This window comes from Grus americana, chromosome 8 (genome assembly GCF_028858705.1).
Source record: "Grus americana isolate bGruAme1 chromosome 8, bGruAme1.mat, whole genome shotgun sequence".
Classification (NCBI taxonomy): Eukaryota; Metazoa; Chordata; class Aves; order Gruiformes; family Gruidae; genus Grus; species Grus americana.
Genome location: NC_072859.1, coordinates 32,389,042 through 32,406,109, shown reverse-complemented (window position 1 = coordinate 32,406,109; position 17,068 = coordinate 32,389,042). Strand labels below are relative to the sequence as shown.

Here is a 17,068-nt window from a genome sequence, read left to right as displayed (position 1 = left end):
AACGTATAAGCGTATTGCATACGTAAAGTGTGTGTATGTACACGTACAGAGAGCTCCAGCATTTGCAATGAGTTCTGTAATTATTACCTGCAGTACTTGTGAAAGAGAAGTTCCCAGTGACATTAATGGAAATAACAAAGATATTATCAATCCAAAACATGCTATTATCAACTAGCATATTTGTCTTCTAATACCACTAAAGAAACAACTTGATTAATCCCAAAATCATCTTTAAATATTAATCAGCGTCGGTGACCACATCTGAGGGAAAGGAGAGAAGCATACTTCTAGCAGCACAGCGAGATTCTTTTCACGCTGGCATTAAAACACAGGGAAACTTTCGATAAACCAAAAATGTTACCTTTTTCCTTTCATATGAAGGTAGGGAAAGCAAATATTTACTTTTTACTTACAAAAAGTTTCAGATTGTTTTTTTTGTTCATATGGAAATGACTGGGACTTTGCCAGCAAAAAGTTTCAGAATATTCTTTTATTTTCACCTCCGTTTTCGATTACTCCCAGTATTAGTGGAGACCTTCCCTAATGTAGCAGGATCAGACTGCCAGAAACCATCACCAGCATCCCGATCAATTTAAAGATCCAGTCCCGGTGTTTAAACTGGAGTGTATGATTAGTCTTGCAGCCTTTGGATTCAGATCAAGGTGTTAGACCTTTCAGGCAGCGTCTATCTTTTTTGGATTTTTTGCATGGTCTGGTATTCAATACAGTTTTGACACCTTCAGATTTCAATGTGTAAAATTAAATGATGGTGAATGGTGAGTGGTAGCACAGAAACACCGTAGGTATAGCACAGACTGAGGTCTGAAGTCCTCCTCTTTATCCTTCACAAGACAGGTCCTCCAGAATCTACTATTACTTGCCTTTCCCAACTATTTCAATGATTTCATAACCAGGGGCCATGACGAGCTCTGGAAATAATACATGGGCATCAACGGCGAGAATGAGCTGGCCCTTAGCGGTACAAAGTTGTGCTCTCTTCCTTCTTCTCCTGGTTAGACAACCATCTACACAACGTCCTTCTCACCCAGTAAATGCTGGGCGAGGACATCAGACCTCCAGCTCCTGGCTCTGAGGGCAGCACTGGGAGTCCAGCCAAAGGTTTTTGGATAAAGTGGCTTTTCTCTCTAGCCCTTCCTCAGGGTGTCCTACGACTACACCACGGTGTTAGAACAAACCTGAAAGTTTCTGAGAGGAAGAGGGTTGAACAAGGGTTAACTTGGCGCATTCTCCTCTTACTAAAATGATGTCATTTCCCTCCCCCTCCCCGAAAGTATCTGTTGCTTGGTTGTTTACATACTAAAGTTAATTTAAAATATGTATTATAGAACTGCATGGTTTAAAATTGAATGAATTCTCATATCTGAAGACATTTATACAGATTTAATTTAAATCTACAGTACATCAGTGTTATTAAAAAGTATTGGGTTTTAGCCACAAACTACCCATTTTCCTTGTTTTCCGTGTTTTCTCCAGAAAAATAAAGACTAAGAAAACAGAAGTACTGATACGTTGTAGAAATTGTCCCAATGAGTTTGTAATCCAGTGTAAGTTACACAGTACTGATAAGTAAAGGAAGTTCAACCAGACAGTTTAATCCTCCAATTTCCTGTCTTCTAATCAGCCACTGATTCCTCTGGCTTTAAATTAGAAACATTCATGGCAATATTCAGGACAGGTGAAGGAAAAAGAGTAGAAAACAACCAGGGCACATACTTGCAGGCAAAAGGAGGACATGTATGGAAAGCGAAGATACTATCAAGTATGTCTAACGATGCACTGAATACATGTGTTTAAGTCATATGCGGAATTTAGCAACTCTGACAGAGAAGGAAGAATTTTATTAAAAACATTTATACAGCAGCTGAGCAGTGTATGAACACAGGAGAGTTACTGTATAAAACAAAGAAAATCCACGCAGCAGTGTAACAATTTATTCACACTTCGTTATTTTTATAGAGGCAGGAGCAGGATAATTATTAATGCATGTATCCTTTTTGATATACAGTAAATTATAAGTAGGAAGCACAAATCAGCAAAGCCACGTATGGTTCAACAGAATGTGGGGAGAACCGTGAGAAACTTAGATGAGAGTATGTATATGCATGTATGTATAGATACGCTCAGTGATTTAAACAAGAAATACTACGTTTGAGTGTTTCACGCTTCTGGACTTTTTTAGCTTTGGTAGTAACAATTAGCTTTCCATATGATGAAATTAAATATTTATTAGATGCGCCATTATTTTTAATCTCATTTGCAATGAGATTTCTAGTGAGGATTCTATTAATTCTTAATTGAGAGAAATGCTAGTAACATTTTGAAATTTTCATGGGTTTTTACTGCATAAATTACCTGAGCAATTCCACCTATTCCTCTGAAAAAACGGAGCACAGAGGTGTGAAAGAAAAAGTATTTACCAAGAGCTTCAGTGAAAAAATAATGTTGAGTGAAAAACCTTTAAAGTAATAAAATGACCATTTCAAGTCCAGTCCTGCTATCTTTAATAAATTCTCTTTTAACTTATGGCATCTAAAGAAAATAAAGGCAAATACACTGAACTGTGGGTCGATAGCTGGATAATAAAACTGGAAAACAATTATTTTGGAAAATGACTGGTAGATCTGTTTTAACTGTCGCATTCAATAACAGCAGTTTGCATGCTAACTCATACATGGAGTCATTTGAAATGGCTTCTTATTTATTAATGAGGCTTTTTTCTTCAGATATTTCACAAAGGAGAGCAGTTTGGGGTTTGAAACTGTTTGGCCTGAGATAATTCAAATTATGGGTCAAAGCTCGCTCTCAGTCACTCAGGTAAGTAAACCTGGAGTCTCTCCACTCCTCTTAATGCAGCGACTCCAGGCTGATGGCAGCGTAAACCTGGAGCAGAATTTGGCCCAGGGTCTTTAGTTTTATATTTTCATTGGGAATTTTCCTCCAGTATATACCTTCACTGCACGTGTACTTCAGTAACCCCATGCAAAGGAATTTTGCAGACAATCCCTTATTAAACATATAGAATAAGTCACATCATACTGGCTTGGTAGAGCAAATAATTTTAAAAAAATAATCAGCTTGAAATAAATGTTTATAGAAGTAGCACAGCTGCACATATTTGTTACAAATGCAAGACAGTACTGAAACTTTTCTATGACTAACCCTTTAGTGTCTCTATGACAGCATCAAATTTAAATAAAAAGTGCCAATGATTACAAACTAATTCATCTCGTATCTTCGGGCTGCTATACCGGTTAAAGTATTTGCTATTACATATATCTTAAAAAAATACGTAATTCCTTCTTACACAAATTTACAGCATTTTGGAGGAAATTTTCTGCTAAAATGTCACATTACAATATAGCCAAAATAATAACTGTTTCTGCATTTACTTGATTAAAGCATAAGAAAAAATAGATTAGGTGTCAAGAGACTGTCTTAAAACTGTGGTGACAAATGCAATTATTGCTAAAATGTACAAATCCTGTGGGATCTGTTGAAATAGTTTGAAACATTTATAACTGTCTACAAGAAAGAAAAATAACATTTTTCTTTTACTTTGACCTCTTGCTATTTTGGCAAGTAAGATAAAATATATTAGCCATTCCATCAGACGGCTAGAGAGAAAAACTAGCTGTGATGAGGAAAAACGAATTAAAGGAGCATTAATAAAGATTATCTATGAAAGAAAATAAGGTCAAAATTAGAAGTCTGCATTTTAAAGCCACCTTTCAAAAATGCAAGCTGCTTTGCCCAATGCTAAAATCCATTCATTTTACTAATCATGCAATCAACCAATCTCCATTATCTCCAGCTAGCTAGCTATAAACATGCTATAGACTGGAGTGAAAGAGGGAGAGTGTGAGGTTGAGAGACAGAGAGAGAGAAAGAAAGAAAGAGAGAGAGAGATTACTACACCCAGCCTTTTATAAAGCCGTTTCTTTCATTATAACAGGTCTTTTCATCAAAATGACACAGAACCTTTAAATTTGGGCATAATACTCCAGTACAGTACACAGCTATAGCTTAAAACGGATTTAGAACCTGCTCCAGAAAGAAAACAAACTCCCTCGTTTGACACACAAATTGTTTACGATTCATTAAAAAGCAAAATTGCATATCACAGTGCTGGCAGCTGAGTCCATATGGGTGCAAGGGGTATTCACTCATCTCTTTGTATGCTGGCAGTACCAAACCGAAGTTTAGCACTGTGCAGCTGAGATTTTGTGCAGCCAGACGATACATGAGGTAATTTTAAAAGCTTTATTTGTCTTTAAAACATTAAAATCTGCTCTCTAGCTTACTTTTGATTAAAAGAATGTGCAAATGCGATGAGATTTGGGGGTAAAAAAATAATAGATATCTATTTTTTGTTGTACGTTTTAGATTCACAGACTGTATGAAAAACTGCTTATTACTCCATCAATAATTGAAACTTTGTACGAAAATTATTTGCAATTAACACATCTATTGTAAAGATCGTGAATTATTCATTTCAGTTAAAAATAACATCTCTTTCATCTAGCACAACTTCTACAAAAAAGGCTATTTTAGTGATTTTTTTTTTTTTTGTTCTCTTAGAAAATAAATGGTGTGACGTTCAAGTTTAAGGAGAACTTTCTGCAATGTTTAATCTAAACAACAGCATGTGTGGTTATAAAACTGTTTATTTTTAGGCAAGTGCATTACTAAATGTTTCCAGCATTTTTACATATTATATTCACAGTACTAAAACATCTGTGAAATAAATGTGACTGAAATGAAACTTCCTCAGAGACTTTCTTTAGGGTGATAACAACTGCCTAATAACATTTGAGGATACTTATTAAATAATAAACATTGACGTACCTCATCATAAAAGCAGCCGATAGACAATAAAAGAGGAGTGGTAATAAAATATACAAATGGCTTAGAATAAGGCAAAATAACAGCACGACCTAAATCGTGTGGTTAAAACAGGCACTTGAAAAGTTTGCTTTGAAAATGATAACTAACAATCAATAGACTTATTTACAGGGGTTTAACAAGCTAAAAAAAAAAAAGTCACATGAATAGTCAACAGTTTATGTGCATGCAAATACCCCTTCCCCCTCCAACTTCCCCTGGCAGAAAGTCTAATTGGAAAATCAGTAGTATAAGTAAAGTGGTTAGCCTTCCCTATTCCCATTAACCAAAAGCTGCATGTTACATTTCACTGGCAACCGCTGGCAAACCTCTAATAGACGGTTAAAAAATTAAGAGTTTAGAGAAAACAAAACGGAAAAACCCGAGCCCAAACACCTTTAAATACAAGCCACATGATATACACAATGGCCACCACCAAGCTGCAGAATAAAAACCTTCCGGCTCTCACTTTTAAAAGTCTTTCAAGTCCTCAGAGGTCTTAAACTTTCCAAACGATACCAAAATTGGTCCGGGGTGGCGAGGGGGAGGGAAAGCCCCCGACTTGTTTCAGCGTATCATACAATGAAAGTGATCATGCCTTGTTTTGTAATTCCACTCGCCAGTCCTTTTTTAACTGATATCTATGTGAAATGAGCTGAGGTTCACGGTCCAGTTAGGAGCGGATAATACATTCATTGTCCTGGCAGCAAACTTTTCCTCTCACTGGAAGAATTCACGCTTGCCACAAGAATAATAATTACAGAAAACTAAAAATGCGCTGCTAACGAATTAATCCCTAACGGACAACACGCTAACGAGGGCAGTAATGATTTGAGGACTCTCTTCCTCACAACAGGACTTGCATCTTCTGCCACAATGGGCTATTGTGCATCCTCCTAACTCACTATACCTCTTATAGATTCAAGATGTCAAAGGTTGTCTGGCCCGGCTGACCATGACATGCTAGTTAACTCGTTCTACGGAGCACGTTGGGACTTTATTGAAACTTTAATTGCGCCCAAAAGCAGCTAGAGCCAGACTATGTGGGATCTGTAACACATGGCTCCAGGTCAGCACAGCCCGGTAACCTGTTCTAACGTAAACAAGCGGAGGGAAAAGTTAGATCGGGGTCTCCGATGAAAGGCAGCACCTCGCAAAACACGCTGCTCTCACACGTGATGATTTTACACCACGACACTACCGCACCATTCCAGGCTTTTACAGTAATCGACTTGCTTTGTAACGGACTGAACTTTCCACCTCCCCTCTTTACAAAATATTGCATGGTAAAAAATGCACATGCACACGAACGCTTGAAAGCAGCAGATAAAGTAAAACAAACTGAGCGTTAGGCAGCCGACTGAGACAAGTTACTCTGCACAAGGCTTTTTCAAACTACTTCTTTGCATACTTTTTTTTTTTTTTCCCTTAAGGAGAATTGAAAAAGCTTCCCTCTGGAAACTGTAGTGCACATTAACGGTCTCCTGTTACACAGGGAAAAGCACACAAGTGGGACAAGTGTGAGGCTGCTCTACTGAAGAGTGTGAAAAAAATCAAATGTTAATTTGATAAATGTGAGGTCTGGGACATTTTGTCAAAGAGGGAGGGAAAGTAGAAAAGGGAGAAAAAAAAAAGCAGCCCTGCTGCCAACTCACCATCCACCAAGTTCTGGCCGAGATGTCGTAGCAGAGCTGCCATTTGATGGAGCCGTCGGAGGTTTTCCCTGCCATTATGCTGTCAGCAAGCTTCATCTGATGCTAACTCACGGGAGATAAGACACCTAATTGAGAAAACATTTGCACTGGCATGTTGGGCAACATGTAGCCCGGTCCATACCATATGGAATCATGGGTAAAAAAAAAAAATCTCCTTGACAATGAACCAATCTCTCACAGACCCAGTGGCAAGGTGAAGTGGAGATGAAAAGTCATCTGCTCCTAGCACTGTCTTCTCCTCTCTCTCTCCCTCTCTCTCCCCCTCTCTCTCACTCACTCTTTTTTTTTTTTTTTTTTAAATAAGAACCCACTGCTCAACATCAAAGAGAGGCGGTCAAAATTAGGGCTTCATCACTCAGATGATTTTGGTCTGCAAGGTTTTTCTTCCTTTCCTCTTTTTTAAGAAGAATAAAGAGATTTAATAGGACAAAGGCAGGTAGTGGACTGCGGAGGGAGATCGCCACAGGCTATTAGCCTAAAATTTCTGCTTGACAGATGGAACTGCTTAGAGACTATCATGCAATGTTTTGGGTGTGTGTTTTTTTTTTTTTAAAAAGACTTTCAGTCTGATTCAGTATCTGTTTATCGCAGCTACTTTTCTCATGTACGTGACTTGGGGGGGGGAAGACTAAGCAAAAAAAGGAAAAGATTGCGTCTTTCTTTTTTCTTTCTTTCATAATCGTGCATGTAATCATTTAAGCAGTGAAAGGCAAAACAAAAGTATAAAGTGCTCAAGTTTATTTCTCAATTCAGTGACAGAAGGTTTCAGAAGGAATCAAATGCTCTTTTTTTTTTTTTTTTGAGACGTTAAAGTTTTGGCTGTTTGCTCGTTCTTGATTTTAGATACCAGATCTTATTGTTTAAATGAATGACTTTTCATACGAAGGTTGAAATAGCTGAAGTGTTCCCTAAGAACTGAACAATTCCCTTCTTTTTTTTTTTCTAAAGTATAGTTTTGCTACCATATTTTTTAAAACTGGTTTTTAATGTTACACTTCATAATACCATCAGGTGATAACCACCAAAGCCTCACAGAGGTTCGTTTCTCCCTCCTGCAAAACTTCTCTGCAACATTCAAAATTTACGTGAGGAATTGACAGATAACTTGGAAAAAGACAACTCCAAACAGTTTTGAAAAGTTATGAAATCTTGCTATTGTCCAATATTAAAACCCTTTCCTGGAAGACAAAGTAAAAGATAATCATACATTTTCCTGTCTTTGTTTCCCACTTCTTCTTGTGCACTGTAAACCCAACAAAAGTATTACTTTTATGACAGCTGACTATTAAACAGGCAGTGAATGTTTTCCATTTAAATCACCCCGTTGTATCACACAGAGTGACGGTTGCTCAGCTATGACCACCACCACTTAATAACAGGGCACTTCAACCTATACAGTAGTGCCTTTCCTCAAGCGCTTGAAAAAAAATGAACTTCTGAACTGGCAAACAGACTCTCGCCAGGAATATTTCTTAGGTCTGTAGAGCTATGGCTGATATAACTTGCTCACTCAGAACAATCTTCTCGTGATTTGGACACAAGAGGAAAACGTATTAAAAATATCCACTCTATTTTAAACAATATCCATTTCTGTTTGTATCAAAAAGGGGACCTCATGGGAGCACAATTCCTCGGTTGATTGTTTTGTGTACTAACTATTGTTTAACTATTTGGCTACAGCAAAATTACAATTCCGGGCTGCATAGATTACAAAACTGTCATTCAGTACAGGACAGAACTTACTTTCACTGAGCTTCAATAATACCTTCAGATTTCTGTGATGTGCGAGATAAGCAAATGATTTAGGGTAAACACAAACTGCTAATGTAACATGCAGGGGTTAGTCTTTGTTTTTGCCCCAGCCTTAACAATCTGTTTGGACTGCACAAAAAAATACATTACTGCATGATCTATGCAACTACTTAGCATCCCAGTTTGCTTTTTTTCTCCAGATAGCAGGTACAATCCCACTGCCTTTTACAGGAAAGGGTCTGACTAGCACGGGAAGTGTTAAGTTTTAGTCTAAGTCCAGGAAAAAAAAAAAAAAGGACACTGTGCCAGAAACTGTCCTTGCACTGGCTGGCCAAAACATTTATCGTCTTCTGTTACTGCAGGTTCGTTAACACTACCTGTCCTTCTGTGGCTTGCTGCTTATTGAAAAAACCCTCCCTCCAAATAATCACACAAAATATAAAGTAAAATGCTTAAGTAACAATCAGTCTTTGAATCGGTGTCAGATTCAATTTGATGCTGCTCTCTTTGCTCCTACGTCTCAAACCAAACAACTTACCCACCCTGCTTATTATTTATTTAGTATTTCATACCCAGCTGTGCTGCATGTCATTCCAGTCAAATTCTGGTAAATCTCTATTTGTTCTATATGGTTTTCCATCACCTGATGTAGTTATAGATCTACTGACAAACTTTCTCTTGAGTGCTGAATTAACCACTGCTTCGAGAGTACTTAGGACTTCCTATGCCAATATATGAGTTTTCTTCCAAATATTAATTATAAACACACCAAATAAATATATTTTTAGAAGAGCATACACTTTTCAGCTTATGAATGACAGAAGCATGAAACCATTTCCTTCCTGACAGTATAGTAGTTATATGTAAAGACATGAGGAATGCTCTTGGATAACAGTGTTTTAAATTCAGAACAATTAGGTGCAGTTAACTTTGCCATTGTTCCTTCTGATGCTGGGGATGGTGGGTTCTTACCCGTAGAGCAATTATTCCTTTCATAAGCGGCTGTTGTTAATAGCATTAAAACAAGATTAAATACAACATGTTAAATATTGCAATTATTGTGGAAAATAAAATTATTTGGTGAGCATAATGGGGAGCAAATCAAGCATTTAACATGATCCAGGAAATGCTACTCCAAACAATTGCATTTGTTTTATGCAATTTTTCCCCTTTGATTGCTGACAGATGCCGTTTTGGAAACAAACATCTAAGTAGTTTTCCTTCAATCAGGAAAAAAACCACACACCAGAAAATGGCTACATGTTTTGAATTTAACTCTTGTCAATCAGCATTCTGCACAACACTCCCTGTGAATAGTACTGGGACAAAACGATGCCTTCCAAAGACTAATAAGCCACAAAGATGTTTGCTTCTAAATCAGACTGTTCCGAAGAAAGAAAAAGCCTTCGTGTGGCATAGACATTTGTGCAGACGCAGCTGCAAAATAAAAATGCTTGCAATGTAGGAGTGATATTTCAAGTTGGAAATAAGTTAGGTGTATGTTTTTGTGGGCTACAGGAGAAGAGATTTGTTTTCCGACAGCTTTAGGCCTCAAGCAATGAATTGAAGTACTTGCCAGTTGCTTTCTGACTTCCTACTGGAGAAGTGGCCAACTACCCACAAATAATTCGCTTAATAGTTGAGCAGAGTTACCTGCCGCTGCGCAAACAGCGCGAGCATGCCCCTCTCTATCTGCCCTCGGCAGCACATTTGGATGAGGTCATTGTTGCTATCAAGTGTATGAAACCAGGAATGAATGCTAAAAAAGGCTAATAAAGTATATTAATTCAGATGACTATATCAAGCTGGCATTTTACAGTCTACTGGAAACTGAATGCATGAGAGCATTAGAAATGTTGGCATAGCGGGTGGTTTCTCCAAATGTTGGCTTCTACTATTCACGGCGGTAAAAGAAATGCGGCAGCACTGCGCGCAGCTCCCGGTGCTAGACACATCTTTAGGATCTTAGTTGTCTTTACTAGATTATCTATTAATTGCATGGTTTCTACTGCTCATTAACCCTTTTTTTATTCCCTCTGCCTCCCCCTATTTCTTCAGTTGCAATTGCTCAGAACCTTTTCAGCTGATTGCAACAGTGTGATTTTTAGATCTGTTCCTAATTTGGGAGGCATTTTCCTTGGGAAGACTTGAACTTAGATGAGCTACGAAGGGATTTCCTTATCTTGAACAGTGACAATTAGTTCAAGTGCCACGTGAGAGCAGGCAGTCAATTTTTGGACAGCCTCTGAACTTATGCAAAGTTGCTGACAACGAGTGTGTGTTCTAGCTTTTGGAAATCCTATAATCCTGGCTTCAATCAAGAGGATCTGCTGTTGCTGAAGGCGTAAACAAGGAGAGAAGCAGCATGTGAGCACTGCTTCTGCACCTTCAAGGACTCCTGAGCCAAAACGAGTGCAACAGTAAAGCTTCTACCGGATACTCAAGATGACACACACATTTCGGGTGATCCTGCTGACCCAGGGAAAGAAGTCCTTTCCCCTCTGCAGGAAAGTTGTCTTTGGACTCTGCATTTCCGCCTGTAGCTTTGTTGTACGTATTTCTCCCCGCTCCCCTCTCACTCCTGATTTTCTTCTTGCCATCTGTATTCCCCTTTTGCCTCATCTGAAACAAGCATCAAGATCTTGTTTCTGACAGAACGGTCTGTCAATATGGAAACACACTGATATCACAGACAGTGCTGTGACTTCATGTCTGAAAGAAAAAGGAGGAACAGATGAAAGGAGTGAAGGGGAAGGAATGACACATAGAAACATTTTTAAAAAATAAGTAAAAATTCTTCTCTATCAACCCAAAATGTAAAGAAACATAAACCAGATTTCTTTTTAAGTCTAAATATAACCAACTATTTCCTAATCTGTGACCATAACTCAGCACAACATTTCAACATGCTCTTCATCTGGGAGAGGTACCAGTCCCCTAGGAGCACGCGCTTTGCTGGCTCAAGGCCCCTGTGACAGCCAACACAACCTCTTGAGGAGGACTAAGCAGGGACTAATTTGGAAAAAAAGCTGATACCAAGTTCATACCTGGGAGAAGTCTTCAGAGAGAAAGGAGGACTCCTGCCCTAGACCAATCTAAAACATCTAAGTAAATGCAAAGTCATAGAATTAAAAAGAAAAGTATTCATCAAAAAAACAAACTCAGTTTTGATGCAGCTGGGTTAAATGTAGCATTACCCCACTGAGGTGAGGATACAAGAGACGTACCCAGAAAATATTCTTATTGACTAAACCAGGGGTGGATTATCACCTTACTATTATTTTCTTTTTTTGTCCTAGAATGAAATATATGAAGGAATATAACCATTATTTTTATTACTATTTTTTTCTGTATAAAAATTTGGAAGGAGCTAGAAGCCCCACATTTCCTTTACTATTTGAAATATGTATTTTAGCTCTAACATTAGAGGGCATCCAGAAGATATTGCTTTCCTGCCATCTCCGGAGCCACTGCAAAACTGTAATAAGGAGATTCATAACTAGTAGGAGACGAGCTCAAGAAAACTAAAAGGTTAATATATTCTAACTAGATGTTGGGTATAGAATGTCAGATCTGTCAAATTTCATTACAGTTTGCTGCTCAATGAAAAAGATTTGATTTCTTTTGCCACTGTCCTACTATGTTCAAGTCACACAGTGCCAGCAGCAACCAGCCAACGACCACAGGCTGGCACTGAGCGGGCCCGAGTGGGAAGCCAGCCGCAAGGACCATCTGTTTCCGATTTCTAGCGAAGCCAAGATGTGCAGTGAAGTGCATTCCATTCACCCAGCCAGCCTTCTCCCTGCTCAAGTTATTAGTGTTACAAGTGAAATTATCTTTTCCAAACAGCGGGGGAGCTATAATCCTTATGGAACAAGACTTTAAAAAAGGAAAAAAGAGGAGGAAAAAAAAAAAGAAAAAAGGTCCCCCTATACCCCCCCCATTCAAACATCTTTTGTTAAAGTTGTCGATGACACTGTTTGTAAATTTAATTGCCACATTCACGGGTTTTATAATTTTAAAGGATGTTTTATTAAGAACTATATCCTCTAAGGGAAGAATGTGTATGTCAGTTCATGGGATCTAATGTAATAAACCATTCAAATATATTTAGAGTGTTATTTATGAATAAAGTTAAAAATGACAAGATGAATGCTCATTTAATTCTCTCTAACATTGAGCGCCTTGAAAAACATCATAGGTTTTAAAGTATAATTTAAAGTGAGAATGCATAAACAGTGCTAATTACATGCTACTTACATTGTTTCAATATGTAATGCATATGCTTAACCTCTCAGAGAAAGGATTGGTCTTGGCACAGCAATTGTGGGGATTTAAGGGTATGCTCAACTGATAACTGTAGAACGAGCTCTGACATAGGATACTGGTCTCCTACTGTTACCTAAATGCCAGGTGAAACCAAAGGATTTCTAGAAGGGTGGGTGGAAAAGGGGAGGGGAAAAAAAAAAAAAGACAACACAATGAGGTGAAACTGAGAAGTTTATTTTCAAGAGGGGAAACATTTATCCTTTGACACCATTCCATTCCAGTGACTTTATTTCTAATATACTATGAGATTAATGATGTGGCTACTGTCACTGTGTCTGATGAACACTGGCAGAGCTGTGGAACAGTTGCTCCCTCTACTATTATTGGACATATTTGTAAATTGGCATATATAAGATGAACTTGTTCCATGTGCCAGCCAATTGGAAAAAAATCTTATTCAGGAGGAGAGAATTTTTGTTTTACTATTGAATTCTATATAATATACAGTTGGTGTAAGATTGGCTGATTTAAAAACTTGTTTAAATTAACAATGTTTGACAGTTTTCATGTCATATAATAATCTCAATATGACTCGTATGTAAATCAATTGCAGATAATTAAGGAAGTAAATTATCATCATGAAACAGATTCCTGACATACCAGAGGTGAGTCAATATTTAAGCCTTTGCGCAGGGAGGGTACAATTGCTGAATGTAGCCAATAATCATTCACCATCCTATCCCCAAATGATTTATTCTTTCAAAAGTAATGCTATCATAAAAGAAAATACGTAATAGCTTGTTCCATTAATTTTCTTAGTCCCTTTCAATCTGTTTTTACAGGTCTGAAACTATTGTTGTGAGTGGCTGATACCACAAATTAAGAGTAACTGTTGAGTCACCTGAAACCTAACTACTAGATGAGCCCTTTTCTTGGGGTTTTGTCTTTTCTCATTGTCTTCAGAGGTGCAACTGGACACTGATTGTTGTTGCTGCAGGACATTGTTTGAGCTATAGCTAATATTAACACAAATTGTAACCTCATTCTAAATTTTCTGTCTGCGTATTCAGAAACATCTGCTATAGCTGCATACATTACCTGTCTTTAAGGTGTCCTGCCTTGCCATGAGTAAAATATATTTCAGGTTCTCTGGTGCTGTGAGAAACAACCCTTCTGGCTCTCTCCATGCAAGCTTGCTCCCATGTAGGTGAAGTAGGAAGGTACAGAAGGACCCAAAGACCACAAGTGGGAACTGTGGGATTGCTCCACACAGTTTCTATACTTGAGGTCTACAGGGTATGGGAAGAGAGGCAGGCCAGCAGGTAAAAATCATGAAACTCTGCATGCTTCTGTCATTAGCTTGATCAGACATTGGAGGCTGAGTACTGGTGCTTACTGTATATATCACTAAGGTAGGCTATTTATTCGTACAGGCATTGGCAAGTCTCATGTCCCTCCTCCCTTGGAGTTTGTAGGTATGCCATGAAACTGAGGACTGCTTTTGGATTTGAAGATTGCAGTGTTACATGCCATAGGAAACTGATCTCTGAATCTGTGGTTTTGATTTTTACTAATTCTTCCAGTTTCATATAAGGATTTGCTGCAAATGGCTCTTAGTGGAAAAAAAAGATTTTACTATTAATCAGGAGGGATAGACAAGTGCCCCAAGTCTCCCTGGAAATGGCTTTCTTGCATAGGACCTACTGAGCCCAAGAGTGCTGTTGGACTTTCAGGAGGCAGTGCTAAATAGGTGCCTTTTACCATCTATAGCTACATAAAAGACTGTGATGACTACTTCCTAATGAGAGACTTCTGTAATGCTCTCTGCTCAGGGCTATTCTTGAGGAATAAGGAATCCAAGACAGATGTGGCAGTGACCATCATATTAATCTCAAAGACCAAATCCCTCAAAGCAAAGGAAATATGAACAATTAAAACAATAAATACACTGAATCATATGGATTTCCAGTGCCCTCAGTACTAACTTCAGTTCCACACATTAATTTGTAATTCTTGAGCCATGAATAACTAAATCCTCTTTTGTTTAGAGAACAAGATTAAAACACTACTAATATTAAAACCACTACTGTTTGCTAGCTCATATATCTATTTAAATACCTGCCTATTTCTTTGCTTCACCTCTTGAGTGTCAAACTTGTCTTCTTGATAATATCAGCTGAATGGCAGCCAGCAGGCTGAACACTGTAGGTAAATACCTAGGGAAGTGCTTTGAGAAGGGTTGAACTGCAAATTCTACAAGCAAGTCTGGTATAATCCATTGAAGTGGCTCTGGATTATTGAACATTTTACAGCAAGATAACACTTTGCTGACACTAAGATATATTTACACTCTTGTGTAATCCATGCCACTGGATGTCACATCGTGGAAGAGAAATCTCCAAACGCAGTTTATTCAAAACACATCACTAGAAACTTACTTTTTTCAGTTAACTGGTCATGCAGACAAAGGAATTTCAGATATGAAGTCTGCAGCACTTGTCTCTTCTTGTGAGGTTCTTTATTTCACAGAACAGATTTTAAAAATCTAGAAGAGCCCTAGCTGATCTAAAAAACCAACCCACCAAGAAGGGGGAAAAAAAAAATTTCAACTAATCAAATTGATAGTTTTTCATAAGTTTAGAACTAATGAAAATCCATTACTTCAGACTTTTGAAAATAAAATCTAATTCAAAAGGAGGTATACTGCTAGCAAAAAGGAAATTCTATCTTTTATATTTTTTTCTTGTATTTACTGAACATTTTTGGTTAAAATAGGTCAACATGCCCATTACTAACTAAATTCTTCATTGCCTTAGTTCTGAAGACCTGACTTCTTCCTTGCGCTGAGGGTTTTCCTTTTGCAAAGGATAACTTTGACTGACAGGTAGAAAAGCACTGGTCAGCACTCGCGGATGCAGATTGAAAGATATGGATGCAGAGAGCTAACAGAGTGTGCCTCAATGCACTGCAGTCTTTTCATGACACAGGGATCCACCACTAAGATGATGACATGTTCTATCTATGAAGGCTCCTTTAGAGGGGGGCCAGGGCCAGGAACGTTCCTGGGAGTTGTGAAGGAATAACTTGCACCCTATGTCCAGCTTAATCATGACTCCATTCTGGCCAGCACGGACAACTTTTCAAGCTGACCTGCCATTTTGAATGCCTGTGGGTAAAACAGAGGTTGTGGCTCTTATGCTGCCACATCACCTGTCCCTCACAGGCTTTCTCACAGCTCTGCACTGGCAGGAGTTTGTATGAACCCAGAAATGAGTCTGGGTGCTGGGCTTTTATCTTCATAGATGTCAAGTAAGGAATAACTGTGAACTTGTCTCCATGGTTGGGATCAGACGTGCTCAGTGCTGAAAAGCTCAGGAATGCTTTCAAAATGTACTTTGGTTCCTACTTGGTAGGAACAGCTGGAATGTATATCTGTGTTAACAGTAAGCTGCTCTGATACTGTGAGCAAAAACACAAGCTGAGTCACAGTAGATGACAATGCTGCTGACAAAATGTTTTAAACTGCAAACTAAAACAACAATGGGATTATTTATGGACTGCAACTCTTATTTTAATGTCAATAAATGTACTGGATAAATTCCCCTTCATTAGCTGGAAACCTCAGAAGGAAACAGAAATATTCTGGTAAACCACAAGCTTGTTCTTAGCAAATACATGGCTACATTTCCACTGCAGAGGCATATCCAGACTGTTTCTTCACTGGGACAATAAATCTCTGGGAGTGAAAAACAGAGTCTATAAAAGCAAGACCTACAAAGTAAGGGTGTGTGACATATGGCCCTCAAGGCTCCAGAGGATGACATTGGAAAGTATTGAGAGTAGCATTTTTTTTTTCCTTTTTATGAATGGAAAACATGTTTTCTGAGATCTACTATTCAATTCAAACCAAATGGCTGGAATGACTCCCCTTCACTACGGGAGGTGTTTCCTCTCTTATCTACTGGGCTGCAGACATCCCAGAGAGAGTAAGTTGGTTTGACTGCTGTGTGCAGCAAAAAAAAGAAGAGGAAAAGCACAGAAATAGCATGTTACACCTCCCTAATTGCTGAGATGAAGAATGTGCAAGTCTTTCCTTGTAATAGCCAGCTCCATAGATATTATGCATCAGTCCACATGATATGCTGAATGCAGGGCCCCCTAGTCTTTCCCCATACTGCCTCCTGACACCTCGCTACTGCTAGAGAGTTGGTGGAGAGAAAGAGAAGACCCAGATTTGCCACTGGGGCTCTCCTATCATGGGAGAAACTACAGCAGATTAGCTGTGGTCAGCTTCTGATTCCTTGAGACTCATTTTCAAAGTCAGAGGGAACAAGGCACAACATCTTGCCAAATAATACTGATGTCTCCTCATGTTTCTAGAGGGAATAGTTTCATCTCAGGATGGAAAATACAGACATCATGGTTGGAGA

General features: G+C 38.4%; 1 protein-coding gene and 1 long non-coding RNA gene across 10 annotated transcripts in view; one reads left to right on the top strand and one right to left on the bottom strand.

Annotated features, from left to right (window-relative positions):
* Positions 1 to 6,995, bottom strand: part of NFIA (nuclear factor I A) — a 357,955-nt gene extending 350,960 nt beyond the window's left edge. For 2 of the 9 annotated variants that reach the window (XM_054833073.1, XM_054833074.1), the window contains exon 1: positions 6,558 to 6,979. In XM_054833073.1, the coding sequence (XP_054689048.1) occupies positions 6,558 to 6,653 (96 nt within the window). In that variant the 5' untranslated portion in view covers positions 6,654 to 6,979. Of the gene's footprint in view, positions 1 to 6,557 lie in introns of all 9 variants that reach the window. The other 7 variants (XM_054833067.1, XM_054833066.1, XM_054833068.1 and 4 more) reach the window with 7 other exon arrangements.
* LOC129209143 (uncharacterized) overlaps positions 4,158 to 17,068 on the top strand; it is a 55,316-nt gene continuing 42,405 nt past the window's right edge. Inside the window, exon 1 of the long non-coding RNA XR_008577998.1 lies at positions 4,158 to 4,266. This is a non-coding gene — a long non-coding RNA (uncharacterized LOC129209143). The remainder of the gene's footprint in view (positions 4,267 to 17,068) is intronic.